Source organism: Cajanus cajan, chromosome 9 (assembly GCF_000230855.2).
Source record: "Cajanus cajan strain Asha chromosome 9, NIPB_CcT2T_4, whole genome shotgun sequence".
In the NCBI taxonomy this organism is placed as follows: domain Eukaryota; kingdom Viridiplantae; phylum Streptophyta; class Magnoliopsida; order Fabales; family Fabaceae; genus Cajanus; species Cajanus cajan.
The window spans coordinates 36,237,360-36,255,522 of record NC_138525.1 but is presented as its reverse complement, the minus strand read 5'-3'; the positions used below and the strand labels follow the sequence as shown (position 1 = coordinate 36,255,522).

Sequence of the window (18,163 nt, the reverse complement as noted above, 5' to 3'; positions counted from 1 at the left end):
ATTAAAACACATTTTTTTTCTAAATAATTATTATAACAAAATATCACAAAAATCATATTTCTCTATTAAATATTATTCAAAATAATTTTGCAAATATTTATTAAAAATACTCTTAATTATTAAAAACCTCTAAAATATTTTCTAAAACTCTTTTAATTAATTAAAATAATTATAAAAAATAATCTTGATAAATATAAAAAATAAAAAATAATTAAACAGTTATATTAGTAAAAAATTCAAGATGTTACAACACTCAAAATAAACAAATATTAATTAATTGTTGTTCATTTGATGAATTAAATATAATTAATTTAGAAGTATTTTAACATTGATTTTATTATGAGGCTTTGTTAACTTTTATTAATTGACTAATACTTATTCATATAATACTTGAAGTATTGTTCAATAAAGAATAAAAAATATATTTGTAAGAATGTGTTAGTTAATGAATTGTTAGTATTTTCATAAAATAAAGATGCAAGTTTGTGAAGTTTTGCATAAGCAAGCATATATAACAATGTGGCTTCTAAGTTAGATAATAATCTATACCTATTATAAAGGGGATACAAAAATATGTAACCGCTTTTGGTCTTTACTTTTAGTGGACCATTATACCTCTCAAATATAAAAAAACAAAAAAAAACTTATATTTTCTTTGAATAATTACAAACAACCTTTTAATATTGTGTCCGTATATAATTATTAGAGGCACGAAGTGTCTCGACCCCTCTAGTAATATATAAACGGCTTCTAAGTACTAAACAAGCAGCCAGCGTGAAGGAGTTAAAGAGGACCATTTTAATGAGAAAAATTGAGATTAAATGCCTAAAACCAGATAATCACAAATTATATAAATTTTTTTTTATGTTATTTATATTTATCAATTACTTTTTCATTTGCTAAATCCATTTATATTATAAATTAAATACTTAATTTGAGAATTTTTTTTTCTCTTATTTCCTCAAATAGTTCTTTTTAATATTTATTATTGTTTTTAGAGAGGTGTTTACATATTATCCTTTTAGTATTTATTCTTGTGATTAGTAAAATAACTTTTTTTAATCGTCTTAATTTTTTTATTTACTTAATTTCTTAATTTCGTATCCTTTTCGATTTACCATCTTTTATGTTTTTATTTCTAAATTATCTTTCAACGGTTTTTCTTATGTGATTAATAATTGAAAAGAACTTACTTCATAATTTATATAATTTATTATATATCTTAAATAATACTTATTTATTATAAATTTAATTTATATAAAAATAAATATTTATCTTGACAACCTCTAAAAAAAATATTTATCTTAACAAAATTAAAATACCAGATAACTTCATAACTTTTAAATTTTAATTAACTCATCAAAGTCAATTTAAAAGCATCTTTAACAACAAAATATTAAAAAAAAAACGCACCTTTTAACGTAAGTTTTTACATACATTTTTTCAATTTGTTAAAAAATTATTAAAATTATAAAATCTCGTTTCCCTCGGATCTCAATTAATAACCTTTTCTTTTTATTGCATGGATTTTAATTGATTTTAAATATATAACACATACCATGTTAATTTTATCTATATCATTAATAAAGAAGAAGATTATTTCATTTAGTATTCATAATTTTAAATAATTTTATTCTTACAACTATTTTTTATAAATTATATATGTACATTTTAATTTTTTTTTCTGTAAATTTAATTTTTATATTTTTAATAATCACTTATTATTATATAATTTTTATTACTTTTAAAATAATTCTCGGAGACACTTTCGTTTCGTGTCTTCTAAACGACAGTTTTAGGTAAGAAAAATATGCGAGCGCTATTTTAATTTACAATTTATTTACTCATTATTTTATTTTTCTGGCTCCGGTTTTATCTGGAACACAAGTCGGCGAAAACTCGCGATTTTGATCATCCGCATGCTTAGAGAAGGGAAGAGAAGCAAAAGAAGCGTTTGTTATTGGTGTGATTTTGCGAACGAAGGCAGAACGCTTCTTTGTTGTAGTTAAAGAAGCATTCGGTATGGGTCGTTTATCAGAGTCGAAGTTGGTGCAAGAGTTGGTTCTGTACGCGGCAAGCGCAGCACTGAGTTGCTTAGTCTTGTTCGTGGGCCTCCGACAACTGGACCCAAATCGCGAGGCCTCCAAGAAGGCCCTTCAACACAAGAAGGAGATCGCCAAGCGCCTCGGTCGCCCCCTCGTTAACACAAACCCTTACGAGGTCCACTGCCCTTTCTCTCCCAACACTTCAACTTTCTTGCTATTATTATTGTTACTTTTATTCTGGTTAACTTTCAATTGTTTCAATGTTCAAACTAGGCTAGTTGTTTCGTTTTCAATTGTGCTCTTGCCTTTGGTTAATTTTTAAATATTTTACACATTAATCATAAATGAAAATATGTATTTAGATGTTAAATTAGTACTCATGTTGTTAGTTCAAGTAGTTTGTCACTTGTACTTCTTAATTAAGGACCAGGGTTCATCTGGCGGGAAGGAGTTATACGTTATTAAACCAAAAAATGTCAAATTAGTTTCTTGGTCAATTGCCTTTAGGTCAATAGATGGAGAAATTGATAAAATATGTATTTGTACGGAGAGTAATGCTACACTAACAACAAAATTTGTACAACTTGTGATGTTGTACAATTTCTATTGTACGTGTAACATTACTCTTGTGAGAAAGCGTGGGCTGGGTTAACCCATTGTGATGTGAGGAATTAAATGCATGATTCTTTATTTACTGCACTTGGATGGTGTGATATATGATTATATTGTTTGGAAATTTGCATTTTGTGCCATTATTTGGCCATGAAGGTGTTTAAGGCATAGATGGATATGATAGGGGTAATGGAGAATACTATCAGATGTATTGGGATGTATTTGAATTTGTTGTTGAGGGTTTTGGTCATGCTGGTCATAGTGTAATTTTTGTGGATGTGCCACTGCCAATTAGTTACATTACTATTTGTATGTATTATAGTTGTTAACTTTTTCTTTTTTTCTTCCATTTCTTGTACAGATTAGTTTTGTGATCTTTATATGACTTCCATGATTCATTTTCTGAAGTATGATGGTTTCTGGAACAGTTTCCCATGGACTGCCTACTTTTGAACCCTTTTAGTGAATGACAGGTGCATGGGTGGGAAAAGTCTTGTTGCATGAGATTTTATTATGTATGTGTAACGTGTTGCATAGGTGTCGGTCATGTGTTTTATTATTTGAGGTTTGGATTGCTCCTTCAGATTTTACACTGAATACATTGTTTATAGGTGGAATCGGTGTTGTCAAATTTATAGAACCTACCTAGGATTAGGAGTCTAAAAATGAGTTTGTAACACAACATAAGACCCTGCCTATTATATAAAATTATATTCAAGAGTACACACACACACAAAAGATAATACAAATAAGATATAACAATAAAATTAATAGTATCTTGGGAAAATACATAATATATGTGAGTTTGTAGGGTTTTTACAAGCCTTGTAGCATAACAATGACTTCTAAGTACCATAGTAGTCAATAGCGGTTGTCGGAGCGGAGCGGCTCCGTGCCGCTTCAAAAAGTTTGTTGCGGAGCGCTTTGAAGGAGCGGTTGGAGCGGCCGCGAAAGCGGATGAGCGTGGCGGCGCGATCGCGGGTGGGCGACGGAACTTCTCTTCTTTTTCCGCCGGATCTCCGTCGATCTGTCTTCTCTAACAACGACCCTGTCTTCTCTGACAGCAGCGCTGTCTTCTCCGATGGTGGCTCTGTCTTCTCCAGCATCTACAGTCTTGTCTTCTTCTAAGAGGGAAGCAGTGGCGACGACTGCTTGAGTCTCACGATTAGAAGGTGGAAAAATAATTAAGTTGGGCCAAATGGGCCAAGTTTTATTTTATCTTTTGATTTGATTAAGGGTCTTTTACTTCATTATTTTTTTTTAGAAAGTAACTTATCTTTATTATTAATTCAGATAATATTTTAAGTAATAAAAATTTTAATATAAGACTTTAAATATTTTGTTTTCTTATTTTTTTATTTTGTTTAACTATTATAAATTTTTATTATTAAAAATATTTAATGTATAAATTAAGTTATGTTTCTATTTTTATATGTATATTATTAATTATTTGTATTATAAATTATTTAATATATATATATATATATATATATATATAAATTAAAAAAAATAGAATAACGGTATCCCATTATTTATTATTTGATGGAGAGGAAGACTTTAATCTTGATGAGGAAGAAAATTAAACTATAATGTTTAATTTTTTACTTAGAGCTTTAGCACTTTGTTTTGAAGACATTTTATATTATGTATTGTTTGAGTACTATGAACTTTTAATTATTAAAAATGTTTAATGCATGAATTTAGAGTTATTTTTTGTTTTTTGTCTTTTATAGATATATATTATTATTTATTAGAGAGGTCGAGGTACTTTGTGCCTCTAATAATTATACATAGACAAATATTAGAAATTTTAGAAGATATAAGATTTTTTTTATTACATTCAAGGTATAATAGTAATAAGTAATGTAAAATTATTTATAAGATTATATTATTTATCTAGTGGGGCCGAGGCACTTCTTATTGGATACTTTATGCAAAGGGGATATGTTTATACAAATCGAAAGGAACAAAAATAGTTCGTGCATATTTGTTCCTCCATTCTTTTCTATCATACATGTTTTCTTGTAAAATTATTTATACGATTGTATTATTTATCTAGTGGGGGCGAGACACTTCGTATTGGATACTTCATGCAAAGGGGTTATGTTTATACGAATCGAAAGGAACAAAAATAGTTCGTGCATATTTGTTCCTACATTCTTTTCTATCATATATGTTTTCTTGTAAAATTATTTATACGATTGTATTATTTATCTAGTAGGAAAAAGACACTACGTGTCTGCATTGTATTAAAAGAAAAAATAAAAATAAAATAAAAAAAATGAAAAGTTACTCATAATAAGATAATTATTAAAAAATAAACAAAGGATAAAATGGTCCATATAAAAATGAAAACCAAAAATAGTTATTGACAATGATATCCCCTTTATATATTAGTATATATTTATTAGTTTGAAGTTTTTAAATTTGATTAAAAATATTTTTAAAATTTTTTAAAATAAAAGGGTATAATGGTAAAAAAAAGTAGAGACTAAGGTAGTTACCGAAAAGGGTATCCCTTTATATATTAGTATAGATTTAATATATATAAATTAATATTAAAATAGTGGTTATCCCGCTCCGTGTCATCCCGCTATCCCATTTTTAGGGTCGACCGCTCCGCTCCGCTCCGCTCCGCTCCGCTCCGCTCCTCTATCCGGGATTGACTACTATGCTAAGTACCAAAGGCAAGCCCGCATAAAGGAGCACTAGATGACATTTTTAATATGAGAAAAAGTGAGATTAGGCTGCAGAAGCAGGATAACTACAGAAGCACCAGCCAATTACCGGCTGAGTGCAAACAAATTACCACACACCCAGCAACCAGCAGACAGCTAAAACATAAGAAGGTTGATAAACAACCCACCCAAAGAACATCATGCAGAAATAGATTAATGCACATTGCAGTATGCATTAAACAAAACAAAAGCAGCCGCAGAAGTTTCTAGAACCCATGTCACCTACTCAGCAAGGTTTGAAGAATAAAGCTGAAACCTCACAGAAATGTTTGAAATGCTACTTGAAATCATATTCACTTGTCTATGGTCAAATATTTTTGAGTTGAACTGAGTTTTTGTGAGGTACGTGACCCTCACAATTTTACAGAGATAACAAACCATGTTTTAAGCTGGAATTTGCATTGAATATGCCTTCTAAGCATTTGTAAAGTTGATGATTCTATAAGTCAGAACACAATTTTGACAAGAATAAGTGGAATGGAAAAATGTGCTGTTATGTCTTTGACTTAAAATATAACTGGTGGTACTGTTATTATCTTATCACTTCTATTATCAGCACCATGGTTTTAAATTGCGGTTGCGGTCGCGGTTGCAGTTACTGCAGTTGCGGGTATTGCGGGTATTGCGATGCGGATTGCGGCTGTTGCGGTGTGAGATTATTAATTATTTTCACTAAATATAAAAAATTTATAATTATCAATATATATTTTATTTTTAAGGATTTATACATTTTAATTCCTTTTTTTAAATATTCTATTATTTTAATGAATAATTTAATTTATTTTAAAATTATAGTATCAATTTATCGTATTGCGGTACATTGCAGATGTGTTGGGGACGCAACACCGTTACGTTGTGGAAAAATGTGTGATTTTCAGTATCATCGCAATTGCGGTCCGATGCCGTTGCGGACAAGGCCGCAACAGCAATATTGCGGCCGCAACACGTGTTGCGGTCCGCAATTTAAAACCATGATCAGCACTCACAATTCCAAGTTGGATTTCTAGCTTTGTGAGACACTATTCTCAGAGTTATCTGGAACTAGTCTTTTACTATCATTGACCAATTTTTGCATAAAAGAAGGAATTAGTTTAAACATAATTATATCAAAATAAATAAATTATAAAAAAGTACTAGTTCGTTACATATCCTCTGTTTGATATATATGGCCTTATTTTGTTTGAAAGAGCTATTTTCTGGTTTTCTGTATAAAAGAGGGATCAGAGTCAAGATTATTTCAAGTTTATGCCCTTTTTATTATACAGGATGTCATAGCATGCGATGTTATCAATCCTGACGACATTGATTTGGAGTTTAATTCTATTGGGGGCCTGGAAACAGTAAAGCAAGCTCTGTTTGAGCTTGTTATTCTGCCTCTAAAAAGACCTGACTTGTTTTCTCATGGTAAGCTTCTTGGGCCACAAAAGGGTGTCCTGTTGTATGGACCACCTGGCACAGGGAAGACCATGCTTGCCAAAGCTATTGCTAAGGAGTCTGGAGCAGTTTTCATTAATGTGAGGATATCAAACCTGATGAGCAAGTGGTTTGGAGATGCCCAGAAACTTGGTATGTACACATTATGTTTAGTACCTTCTATTCAATCTTCAATGATTATTTTTGCATCTGTATAACACCTCATCGTGCAGACTATTGAATTTGTTGTGATCAGAGTTGATTAGAACAATTTCAGCATTGTCTTTTTTTTGCTTGAAAAGTATATGCTAGCTAGATAGGATTATTATCAAATGTTGTCTTTGGTGTCCAATTGTTTGAGATAATAAAGAGATTTGATGTAGTTTAAACATCTGATATGAAATGAGTATTTGTCATAGAAAAAATAGGGAGAAACTCCAGTTACAGAGATGTGAGTGACTCCTAAATCCAGAAAACAAATGATAGAACCTGATCGAACTTAGAGTATCTGCACCTCCCAGCCCTGAGCCCCCAAAATTCACTCAATCACTGGTCGTCTCCCTCCTGTGTTTCTCCCCTTTTATTTTTTGTTTCTAATTGATTATGTATCTTACATACCCTCCTTGCGATGTAGGCAATGTTGTTGGTATTTGTGTGGGGATTTTAGGGGACAGTTATGTCATGTATTTGGTAGTTTTTGGTCAGAGATAACCTCTGTAGGAGTTTCTGAAATCTGAGTCAGCAAGAAATTGCTATAATTTCTGTAACATAGTGTCTTTTAATCCTATTTTATTCTTTCCAAGTTGGTATTCTAAAATTTTGGTCCAACTTTTCTGATCCAACAGAGGGAATTCCTGTAACCAACATTGTGTAAAATCATGACACATGTGACAGAGACGTTGGATGATTAGGAAGATAAATTAGAAGGGACAGAAACCACAATTGAGGCTCAGATAGGGGTAAAGTAGATGAAATATTGGCAAAAATGGATGGGCATATTGTGCTGGTGGAGGAAAATTCTGAGAAGATTTTGTTTGATATGAGAAAATTAATGGCTAGTGTGTAGAAGATGATCAAGGCAGTTCATTGCATAGGGAAGAAGGGAAAGTATTAGATTCAAGCGACAATGACATGAATGAATATCGTATGACAATTCATGATACAATTCCCCCATGGTTAGGATCCAAAGCACCATCAAATTCCTCTCCAACAACAAATATCAAAATCTAGTTATTGGGGAAAATATAAAATAAAAGTGGAATGAGAATTGGAATGGAAGATTAATGTCACAATTCATGATGAATTGATGAGTTAAGGAAGACTCATCACTAAGAATGTAGAATTCTATGATAAAAATTAAAGTAATTCTCTAAAACTAGAGAGAAACCAAACATCTGACACAAGTTTGTGCCTTACAAAATTAATCAAAACTAGATATAAAGTCAGCAACTAAACTATTTATATGTTTGATCTAAAAGCACCCAAGGCCCGGTTTCTTACGAAGTCCAAATTGACTCAAAAGTCAACAAAATGCACAAAAATAGGTGCCCCCTCCAAGTTCCATGATAGGCGTCACAAATAACCCAATTATGGACCCAACAAGAAAATTTGGCATTTAAGGCCCAATTACATAAAAAAACAGGACCCAAAAATACAAAAATAAGGCCCAAACCCCAAAGTAAAACTGAAAATACAAGTCTTTTATTTGGCTCATATTAAGCCATTTTACAATGAAATCATCAATTTCATGGGATCCAAAAGTGTTGAGCTTCCTCTTGAACTCCTCTTCAAGCTTCTTGGCCCTTGACCTTGTCATAGGCCCTTTTATTTCAACCTCTCCTTCTTCCTCTTCTATTTCCCCAAGTGCTTCCAAAAAGGTGGAACTGCTGTCCTTCAATGTAGTTGACCCTGTGCACACTCTTTAACCCAAAACAATAGTTGAAGCCATGCAGTTTACACACAGCATATAGGTAGAAAGAAATGCATTTATTTGTGAAACAAGGAGCAAAGGTTGGCGTGCTAAAATAGGGTTTTTTCGCAGTATTTAAAGGCCATCAAAGTGGCTGTTTGATTCATGAGGACATGTGGAATCAGTTACTACCACAAGTACCCAGGGTGACTACTATTGGAAAATCTTAAATTTCTAGAGATTCCGAGATATCCGAGATATCCGAGATATCCGATTTAAGTTATCTGGAATTATTTGATTTATCTTTTGAGTTATTTTGTTTCAGATTAGATAAGATAGTTTTTTGATAAGTTTTGATTTGATAAGATATTTTATTATCTTCTTGTTAGTTCAATACGTTGTAAAATGGCTATTTAAAGGCCATCTCTTATTCAATAAAAAAACACAGTGAGTTGCTACGTTCACCCACAACATTAGTATTACCTCGTCTCTCTTATTTTTTTCTACAAATTGGTATCAGAGCTTTATGCTCTGAGTGCCGAGTGTGAGAGGAAAATAGTGTGCGCCTGTGAAGGGGAGGAAAGAAGAAAGAGAGAGTAATGGCGAAGGTTGTTAATGGAATGACCGTACCACAACTGTCAAAGAAAACCAATTATGATAATTGGTGTTTACAGATGAAGACCCTGTTGGGTTCCCAAAGTCTATGGGATATAGTGGAGAAGGGGTTTCAAGAACCCGAGGAGGACGAAGACCAATCTGTGGCTCAGATTGCCGCATTGGAAAAGACACGAGTGAAGGACAAATCGGCTTTGTATTTTTTGTACAATGTCGTGGATGAGTCAGGCTTCGAGAAGATTGCAAACGCTACATCTTCAAAGGAAGCATGGAAGATCTTGGAGGTTGCGCACAGAGTTAATCACCGTGTCAGACAGATCCGACTTCAAACTCTCCGAGGAGAGTTTGAGTGTTTGAAGATGGAGGATAAGGAACAAGTATCCGAGTACATAACTCGGGTGGAGAAGGTGGCTAACCAACTCGGAAGGAATGGGGAGTCAATGCCAGCAAGTAGAATTGTGGAGAAAATCTTGAGATCATTAACAGATGATTTCGAGAGTATCGCATGCGTAATTGAGGAGTCAAAGGACTTGTCAGTCCTTTCAGTGGAAGAGCTCGCTGGGTCACTCGAAGCCCACGAACAAAGGAGGAGGAAGATGAAGAATACACTTGATCAAGCATTACAGGCGCAACTTAATTTGAATGAAACTCGGAACACCCAGGGTCGAACATTACGAGGCAAAGGACGAGGTGATCATGGAGGTGATCAAGGACGAGGTAGAGGACGAGGTGATCATGGAGGTGGACAAGGACGAGGTGATCGTAGCCAAGGAAGTCAGCCGAGGTCCGAGGTGGAATGTTATAAGTGTGGCAAACTCGGCCACTACGCAAAAGAATGCAGATCGGCAAATTGCTACAACTATGGCAAATACGGTCACATAGCAAAGTATTGCCGAGCTAAAAGCCGAAGTGAAGAGAAAGAGAAGAATCTTCTCACAGAAGAAGAGGACGAGGAAGCAGGAATTTTGATGATGACGCAGAGCTCGGAGACCAAGCTACGTCCGAGTTGTGCCTCCGAGGATGAGCTAAACTTGAGTTGCGTGGAGAGATCAGTAGTTGAGCTTCCAAGCTCAAATGAGAAGTCAGAAGCCGAGCTTGATTCGAGTTGCTTAAACAACTCGGTCTGGTATTTGGACACTGGGGCGAGCAATCATATGTGTGGAGAAGAGAGTTTCTTCAACGAACTCATCAAGGTGAAGGCTGGATTCGTGTCATTTGGAGATGATTCCAAGGTTGCGGTAAAAGGGCATGGAACCATCAAGTTTATGCAGAAGGATGGACGAGTTTGAGAAATAAGAAATGTCTACTACGTTCCCGAACTTAAGAGCAACATCTTAAGCATGGGGCAGATGATGGAGAAAGGCAACTTGGTTCTGATGAAGGATCAAGTGCTTTATTTGAAGGACAAGCATGATCGTTTAATAGCCCGAGTGGAGATGAAAAAGAATCGGATGTATAAACTGAAGCTGAACATCATTCAAAATAAGTGTTTAAAGCTGGACGTGAAGGATGAAGCAATAATGAGGCATTCTCGTCTTGGGCATTTAAACTTTGGAGGTTTGGTCGAGCTATCAAGGAAGGAGTTGGTGCACGGACTGCGTGGTGATGAGTTTGACAAGAAGTTTTGTGAAGCGTGTGTACTCGGAAAGCATTCAAGAACAAGTTTTCCGAGCTCGTCCGAGTACAAAGCAAATGAGCAAGACATCTACAACTCCACTGACGAGTTACATGTAGTGTGTCTATTGACAGGAACAGAAGATATAAAGTTTGAAGAGGCGGTACTTGATGAGAGATGGAAGAAAGCAATGGATGAGGAGATCGGATCAATTGAGAAGAGTGAGACGTGGAAGCTGACAGATTTACCCACAGGAGCTCGGCCAATTGGTTTGAAGTGGGTATACAAAAGGAAGACAAATGCAAATGGCGAAGTGGAGCGCTACAAAGCTCGTCTTGTGGCGAGGAGTTATAAACAACAGAAAGGCATTGATTATGATGAAGTTTTTGCACCCGTGACAAGGATGGAAACGATTCGATTACTACTGTCCTTAGCAGCTCAGCATGGATGGAAGATACAACAAATGGACGTGAAGTCAGCATTCTTGAATGGGGTGTTGGAGGAAGAAGTCTACGTGGAGCAACCTCTAGGGTACATGAGGAGAGGTGAAGAGAAGAAAGTGCTGAAGCTCAAAAAGGCTTTGTACGGTTTGAAGCAAGCTCCTCGAGCATGGAATGAGAGAATAGACACCTACTTCAAGAGAAATGGTTATGAACAATGTCCGTATGAACATGCTCTCTATTTAAAGAAGTGCAAAGGAGATATATTGTTCGTTGCTCTATACGTGGATGACTTGATATTCATGGGAAGCAAAGCTGAGCTAGTTGAGGAGTTTAAAGAAGTGATGAAGAGGGAGTTTGAGATGACCGATTTGGGCATCATGAAGTACTTTCTGGGTTTAGAGGTGGACCAAAGAGCAACAGGTATTTTTGTGTCCCAAAAGAGGTATGCCGAGGAGATTTTGAGCAAGGCAAAGATGCTGAATTGCAATCCAGTTTCTACTCCCATGGAACCTAGAACGAAGTTATCTAAAAATGGAGAGGCTGAAAGAGTTGATGCAAGCAGGTACCGAAGCCTAATCGGAAGTCTAAGGTATCTGACAAGTACAAGACCCGATCTGATGCTAAGTGTGGGAATTGCAAGCCGCTTTATGGAGGATCCGAGGTATTCTCATTGGAAAGCATTAAAGAGGATACTAAGGTATGTGAAGGGGACGATGTCACTTGGACTGTGTTTCACTAAGTCGGATAACTACCGACTTATTGGGTACTCGGACAGTGATTGGTGTGGAGATGTGGATGATCGGAAAAGCACAGCTGGGTACGTATTCTTCATGGGAAACTCGGCTTTCACTTGGCTATCAAAGAAACAACCAATCGTAGCTCTATCAACGTGTGAAGCCGAGTATGTAGCAGGATCTTGGAGTGTCCAACATGTAGTTTGGCTTAGAAACTTGCTAAGCAAACTGGAAATTATGAAAGCTGAGAAAGTGTTGATCCGAGTAGACAACAGGTCGGCAATCGAGCTAGCCAAGAATCCAATCAATCACGAAAGAAGCAAGCACATCGACGTCCGATTTCATTTCATCAGGGAAAAGGTGAAAGAAGGAAGCGTGGAGCTCGAACACGTAGGAAGTAAAGAGCAGGTAGCCGATATCTTTACAAAACCATTGCCGACAACAACATTTCAGAAGTTAAGAAAGTTACTCGGAATGAAAGAAGAAGGAGAAATTTAAGATTATGGGGGAGTTTTGTTGGAAAATCTTAAATTTCTAGAGATTCCGAGATATCCGAGATATCCGATTTAAGTTATCTGGAATTATTTGATTTATCTTTTGAGTTATTTTGTTTCAGATTAGATAAGATAGTTTTTTTGATAAGTTTTGATTTGATAAGATATTTTATTATCTTCTTGTTAGTTCAGTACGTTGTAAAATGACTATTTAAAGGCCATCTCTTATTCAATAAAAAAACACAGTGAGTTGCTACGTTCACCCACAACATTAGTATTACCTCGTCTCTCTTATTTTTTTCTACAACTACAGGGTGAAATGTAGGCTGAAATTGTTTCAATCCATGGTGAAAATAAATTACAATCCTTATATATGGATTCCTCAAAAAGAACAGAGGTTGAATAGCGAAATTCAGCAGAAAAACAAAGGCTCTAGACATTTTAGCATACCAAGAGTTGATGGAAATAAAATGTTTTCAGCCTCAGTGCTGGGGTATTTGATAACTAGCTTCTTCTTTGACCACCAAGGAAGTAGATTGTTTTCTACCATGTTTTCTGCCAAGAAATACACATGCACCAGAAGTGGAGCAGTAGTCATCACTCATCAACATCACTGTCAGCATCAAAATAGGCAATCAGGAGACAAAGGATATGCTGGCAGAAGGTGAGGACCCCAAGGAATAGTGCCCTGGGTGGCATATTCCAAGGTACCTGCAACCGATCTGTGAAGAGTAGCATCTGGTAAAGGGACTGAGCCTTCCTTGAAGAGTTTGCAGCTTACAACCATGGGAGAAGGGATTGGTTTAGCCTTTTCCATGTTGGTTTCAGAGAAAATCAGCTTTTATTTGTTGTAAATGGGAAAATGCTTCCCTTATTTGTTCCTGCACTGCATCTGTTTATTGGGAAAGTATACAAATCGGAAGTCAATTTGAGATAAGTTGACGTTGAGTTTCTTAGTTGTTGGTGCTGCTTCTGAATTGTGTCCCTAGGATTTTGTTCTCATTATTTCCTGCTCGTGTTTAGTAATATTGCATTTGTTATTCTTTGGTAGATCTTTGAAGCTTAAGTTTTGTTATAAGAATTTTGAATAAATAATTGTGATTTATTGTTATTATATTTATACCTTATCTGCTTAATTTTTTTATACACACATTCGTGAATATACTCCTTCCATTCCCATTTGTAAGACAGTTTTTTAAAAATTTGCTTGTCACTTTTATTGAGACTCTAATCAATTCATTCCTTGGATTAATTAGTTTTTGACTAAAATACTTTTAATTACTTTACAATAAATTTTATACATTAATAAGATAAATTCATTCTCTCTCTTAAGAGGATTGGAGAGCATGACTTGAACACATGAGTTATTTAGGTTTGAAGTAATTGAGTGAAAGGAGTGAGATGATGAGTCTCAATAATTTTAGATAAATAATACAAATTGTTAACAAATTTAATGTTACTAACTACATTGACTTTTTAACGGGTGTGAATTAGTTAAAAGAGTCTTATATTTAGGGACAGAGGGAAAATTTTTCTTTGAGGTAGGACCTTAATTCACGGTATCACATTTCCAATTCTATCTCTCGTCCTATATTTAGGGACAGAGGGTTTAGGTCCTTTTGGACCTACGAGTTTAATTACTTTTGGTGAATATTAGTTTGGCGTATAATTAATACTGCTGAGACTGAGGGTCATACTGAAACAAAATCTTGATTTAGATGACCATGTATGTGGTGCTTTTCTCTTTTGCAGTGGCTGCCGTATTTAGCCTAGCTCATAAGCTCCAGCCTGCCATCATATTCATTGATGAAGTTGACAGCTTTTTGGGTCAGCGTCGTACAACAGATCACGAGGCATTGTTAAACATGAAAACTGAATTTATGGCTTTATGGGATGGATTTACTACTGATCGTAAGTTTTAAACATGTTATATAATTTTCTTCCCAGGGATAAATATTTAAAATATGTTGCAAATACGATACTGTGAATAGATGCAGCTGTATTTATTATGTACTTGGACAATGGTTTTTAATTATGATTACTTTTTAATTTACTGTCTGTAGAGAATGCTCAAGTTATGGTCCTTGCTGCCACTAATCGCCCTTCAGAACTTGATGAAGCAATACTTCGACGTCTTCCTCAGGCATTTGAAATTGGTATCCCAGACCAGAGGGAGAGGGCTGATATATTGAAGGTTATCTTGAAGGGTGAGAGGATTGAACAAAACATTGACTTTGACCATATAGCTTACTTATGTGAAGGTTACACTGGTTCGGATCTATTTGACCTCTGCAAGAAGGCTGCATATTTTCCAATTAGAGAACTGCTGGATGAAGAGAAGAAAGGGAGAAGTTCATCTGTGAGTGCTTCATCATTCTCCTCTACTTAACGGTTTCGTTTTTGAAATAATGGATACTATGATATCTAGAGATGACTTGTGTGGAATGCATATTCTTATCACAGGTTGTGTTAATAACACACTCTTTACACGTTCTTGTTAACACACTGATAGGACCCAGGAATGATTTAGAAAATATGTGCATTATTAATAATTTAATACCTAAGATAGAGAAATCAAAGGGTAAAACCTCTATCACAGTATTAGAGTGTAGACTGAAATTAAAATGTAGGTAACTGGTTCGAGAATATACTCACTAGCTGAAAATAGAAAATGAACCCAAACCAGACTGAGGAAGAAAAGAAACCAACTTCTCTCAGCCAGCGACAACCCTCACTCTTCAATAATCTCCTTCCCTTCTTTGGTGCACCCCCTCCAAATACTGATAGAACTAATTCAGGTGTTGAGAAAAGAAGGAAAAACAATGAATTATGAATTTTATTGCTGAAATTGTTTTCAAGTAGTTGAGAGACCTAAACTCTTCTCCAATCAATAATCCCTAAAAGATCCCCATACAGACCGTTATTCCCCTCTTTATATATCACATAACTCTCTAACTAATACATTTTGTTATTCTGTTACAATTTAATCCCATGCTGCTCCTGCCTATTTCTCCTAGTGTACATCCTCCTAAAAGGCGGTCGATATCTATCAAATACACGCTCTCGTGCATGATTCCCGTAACTCCCCCTCCTCTCTCCTTGTTCCAGCCGTCAATGTTGTTATGCTCACCTTCTCTCACCTCCTTTTCTCTCTCAACTAGTGATATCTAATGGATTTTAATCAATAAGAAGAAATGTGTTCAAAATAGCACGAGAGTGTATGTATCAAGTATTTCTTTTCATATCAGTATCTGGTTTTCTAACTAGAGTAAATCGATTTTGAGTGTGTCTAGGAATGGAGCTAGAACTTTAACGTAAGGGGGGTCAAGAACAAAATAACAACCTGGTAAAGGAAATTTAAGTTTTCACATAAACGTTATATAACTGATATTTAGAATTCAATTTGCATGCTATTAGTTTAATTTCTTTTATATATTGTCAATCAAATAACTCTTATCATAACTGTTAAAGTAGTTATTATGAAGGTCAATAATCCTAATATACAAGACCAGTTGAAATTACTTCTATAGAAATTTAAATAAACTTCAAAAAATATTGGGGCGACCTCACTCGTCCTGTGTACGAGTCTGGAGTTATATTTGCATGCATGGACTAACGTGTCTGGTCAACGAAAGTAAGTGCTTAATTGTGAAAGATCCATTGATGTCAGATATAACTGTTGCTTCTGCTTGTCATGCATCACAATAAACTTTCTATTTTTAAAGAAATATATTAGAGTACAAGCTGCAAATATTTCCTTCCATTTGGAATTAAGTAACCAATGGATGGAAGTGGCAACAAAAACAAAGGAATATGTTAGAAATTCTGTGTCAACTATGAATAAGGTCATAATAGTGTATATAAATGGAGGGATAATCATCATCTTTATAAGACAAATTTGTAAAGTTTATAAGACAAATTTGTAAAGTTGAGTTAGATTTCAATCCATTATAGATTAGCCGTGTGTAATCCATAAAATGAAATTGAATAGTTGTATTTTTCATGGTTCAGGCTCCTAGACCATTGTCGCAGCTAGACTTGGAGAAGGCTCTGGCCACTTCACAGAAGACTACGGTTGCTGCAACGGAATACAATGGATCAAGTGCAGGTGATTATCAGGTTCAAGCTGCAATCAATGAACTGTCCAAGTTTGTGCTTTCTCACATGATTAATCGCCAGCATGATGCCAAAGATCTTTAAAATTCTGACTTACTTAGTTTCTTTAGAGCATTCTCTTATTGCCTTCTAGCCTAGTCCAAGCTGTAAAAACACTATCTCTTAGTTACACTAATTCTAGAACGTTTGTTGAGGTGGTGAAATACATTTTGTTGACCCTTTTACGCAATAATCCTTTCTGGATCACCATTTAATATTCGTTTTAAGAAAATTTGTGTTGCTCATGGCAATATCGGTTATGCAAAGATAATTTTACTTCTTTCACCATTTCGTTTTTGTGCCAATGGATGTAAACATACATGGGAGATGCATCAATGAATAGGATATTAAATGGTGATCATACGTGGATGATTAGGATAGGAACAACTTTTCTCTAAAATTTTCTTCCATCAATTCTCCTAAATATTTCTATATATAAATATTATTAAATAAACAGTTACCGAAAAATAATTAAAAGAAAACAAATAAATCAAAATAATTAATACATTAATAATTAATAAATATATTATAAAAATTGTTTTTCCAAAATAACATGAAAATATAAGATAAAAATGTTTTAATAATTTCTAATCATAATTAAATTTTTTTAAAATTCAATCTTTATACATTATAAAAGTTATTTTTTGCAAAATAAAAGAAAAGTATTGGATAAAAAAAGATTATATATTTTATGTAAAAGAAAAACTAATAGTTAAACAGATTTTGATAAATTTGACTAAAATTAAAAAAATTATATATTAATATTTGTCATATGTCTATTTTTTAAAATCTATCGCAATTACAATGATAGTGTCACGGTCTGAATTTAGGATCTGTGCATACTATTCAAATCCCTCACTATTTGATTGATCCTATTACACAAAGGGACAACTTCTCTAAAATTTAGCAACTTAATCCCTAAAAAAAAACCTCTTCCAAAGACTCCCTTCATAATTTTATATTAATAAATCATATTTCCATTAACCATTTAAAAAAATTAATATATTTATATATTAATGATATTTTATAAGAATGTAGGAGTACAAAAATTATAAGAAACAAAAAATTTTAATATTTATTTTTGATAAATATTCTATCATGCAAATAAGAATAAAAATATATTTTAATATATTTTTTATTAATATTAAATTTAATTAATTATAAAAAATCTTAGTTCAGATTTATCATTTAATATTAAATTATTTAAAACATTTAGAAAATTTTGGTAAACATGTTATAATGCAAACAATTACTAATCATTATCAGATTTTTGTTTTAATATTATTACTAATTACTAATTATTTTTCATTTTAATATTATTACTAATTTCACCAATATATATATATATATATATATATATATATATATATATATATATATATATATTTAT

General features: G+C 33.7%; 1 protein-coding gene across 1 annotated transcript; it reads left to right on the top strand.

The window, feature by feature from the left end:
• The first annotated feature begins 1,851 nt into the window (after nt 1-1,851).
• Nucleotides 1,852-17,061, top strand: LOC109793580 (uncharacterized). The gene is made up of 5 exons (XM_020353048.2): nt 1,852-2,220; nt 6,661-6,961; nt 14,371-14,529; nt 14,682-14,977; nt 16,630-17,061. The coding sequence occupies exons 1-5, from the start codon at nt 2,023-2,025 to the stop codon at nt 16,816-16,818; spliced, it is 1,143 nt and encodes a 380-aa protein (XP_020208637.1). The 5' UTR covers nt 1,852-2,022; the 3' UTR covers nt 16,819-17,061.
• The last annotated feature ends 1,102 nt before the right edge of the window (nt 17,062-18,163 follow it).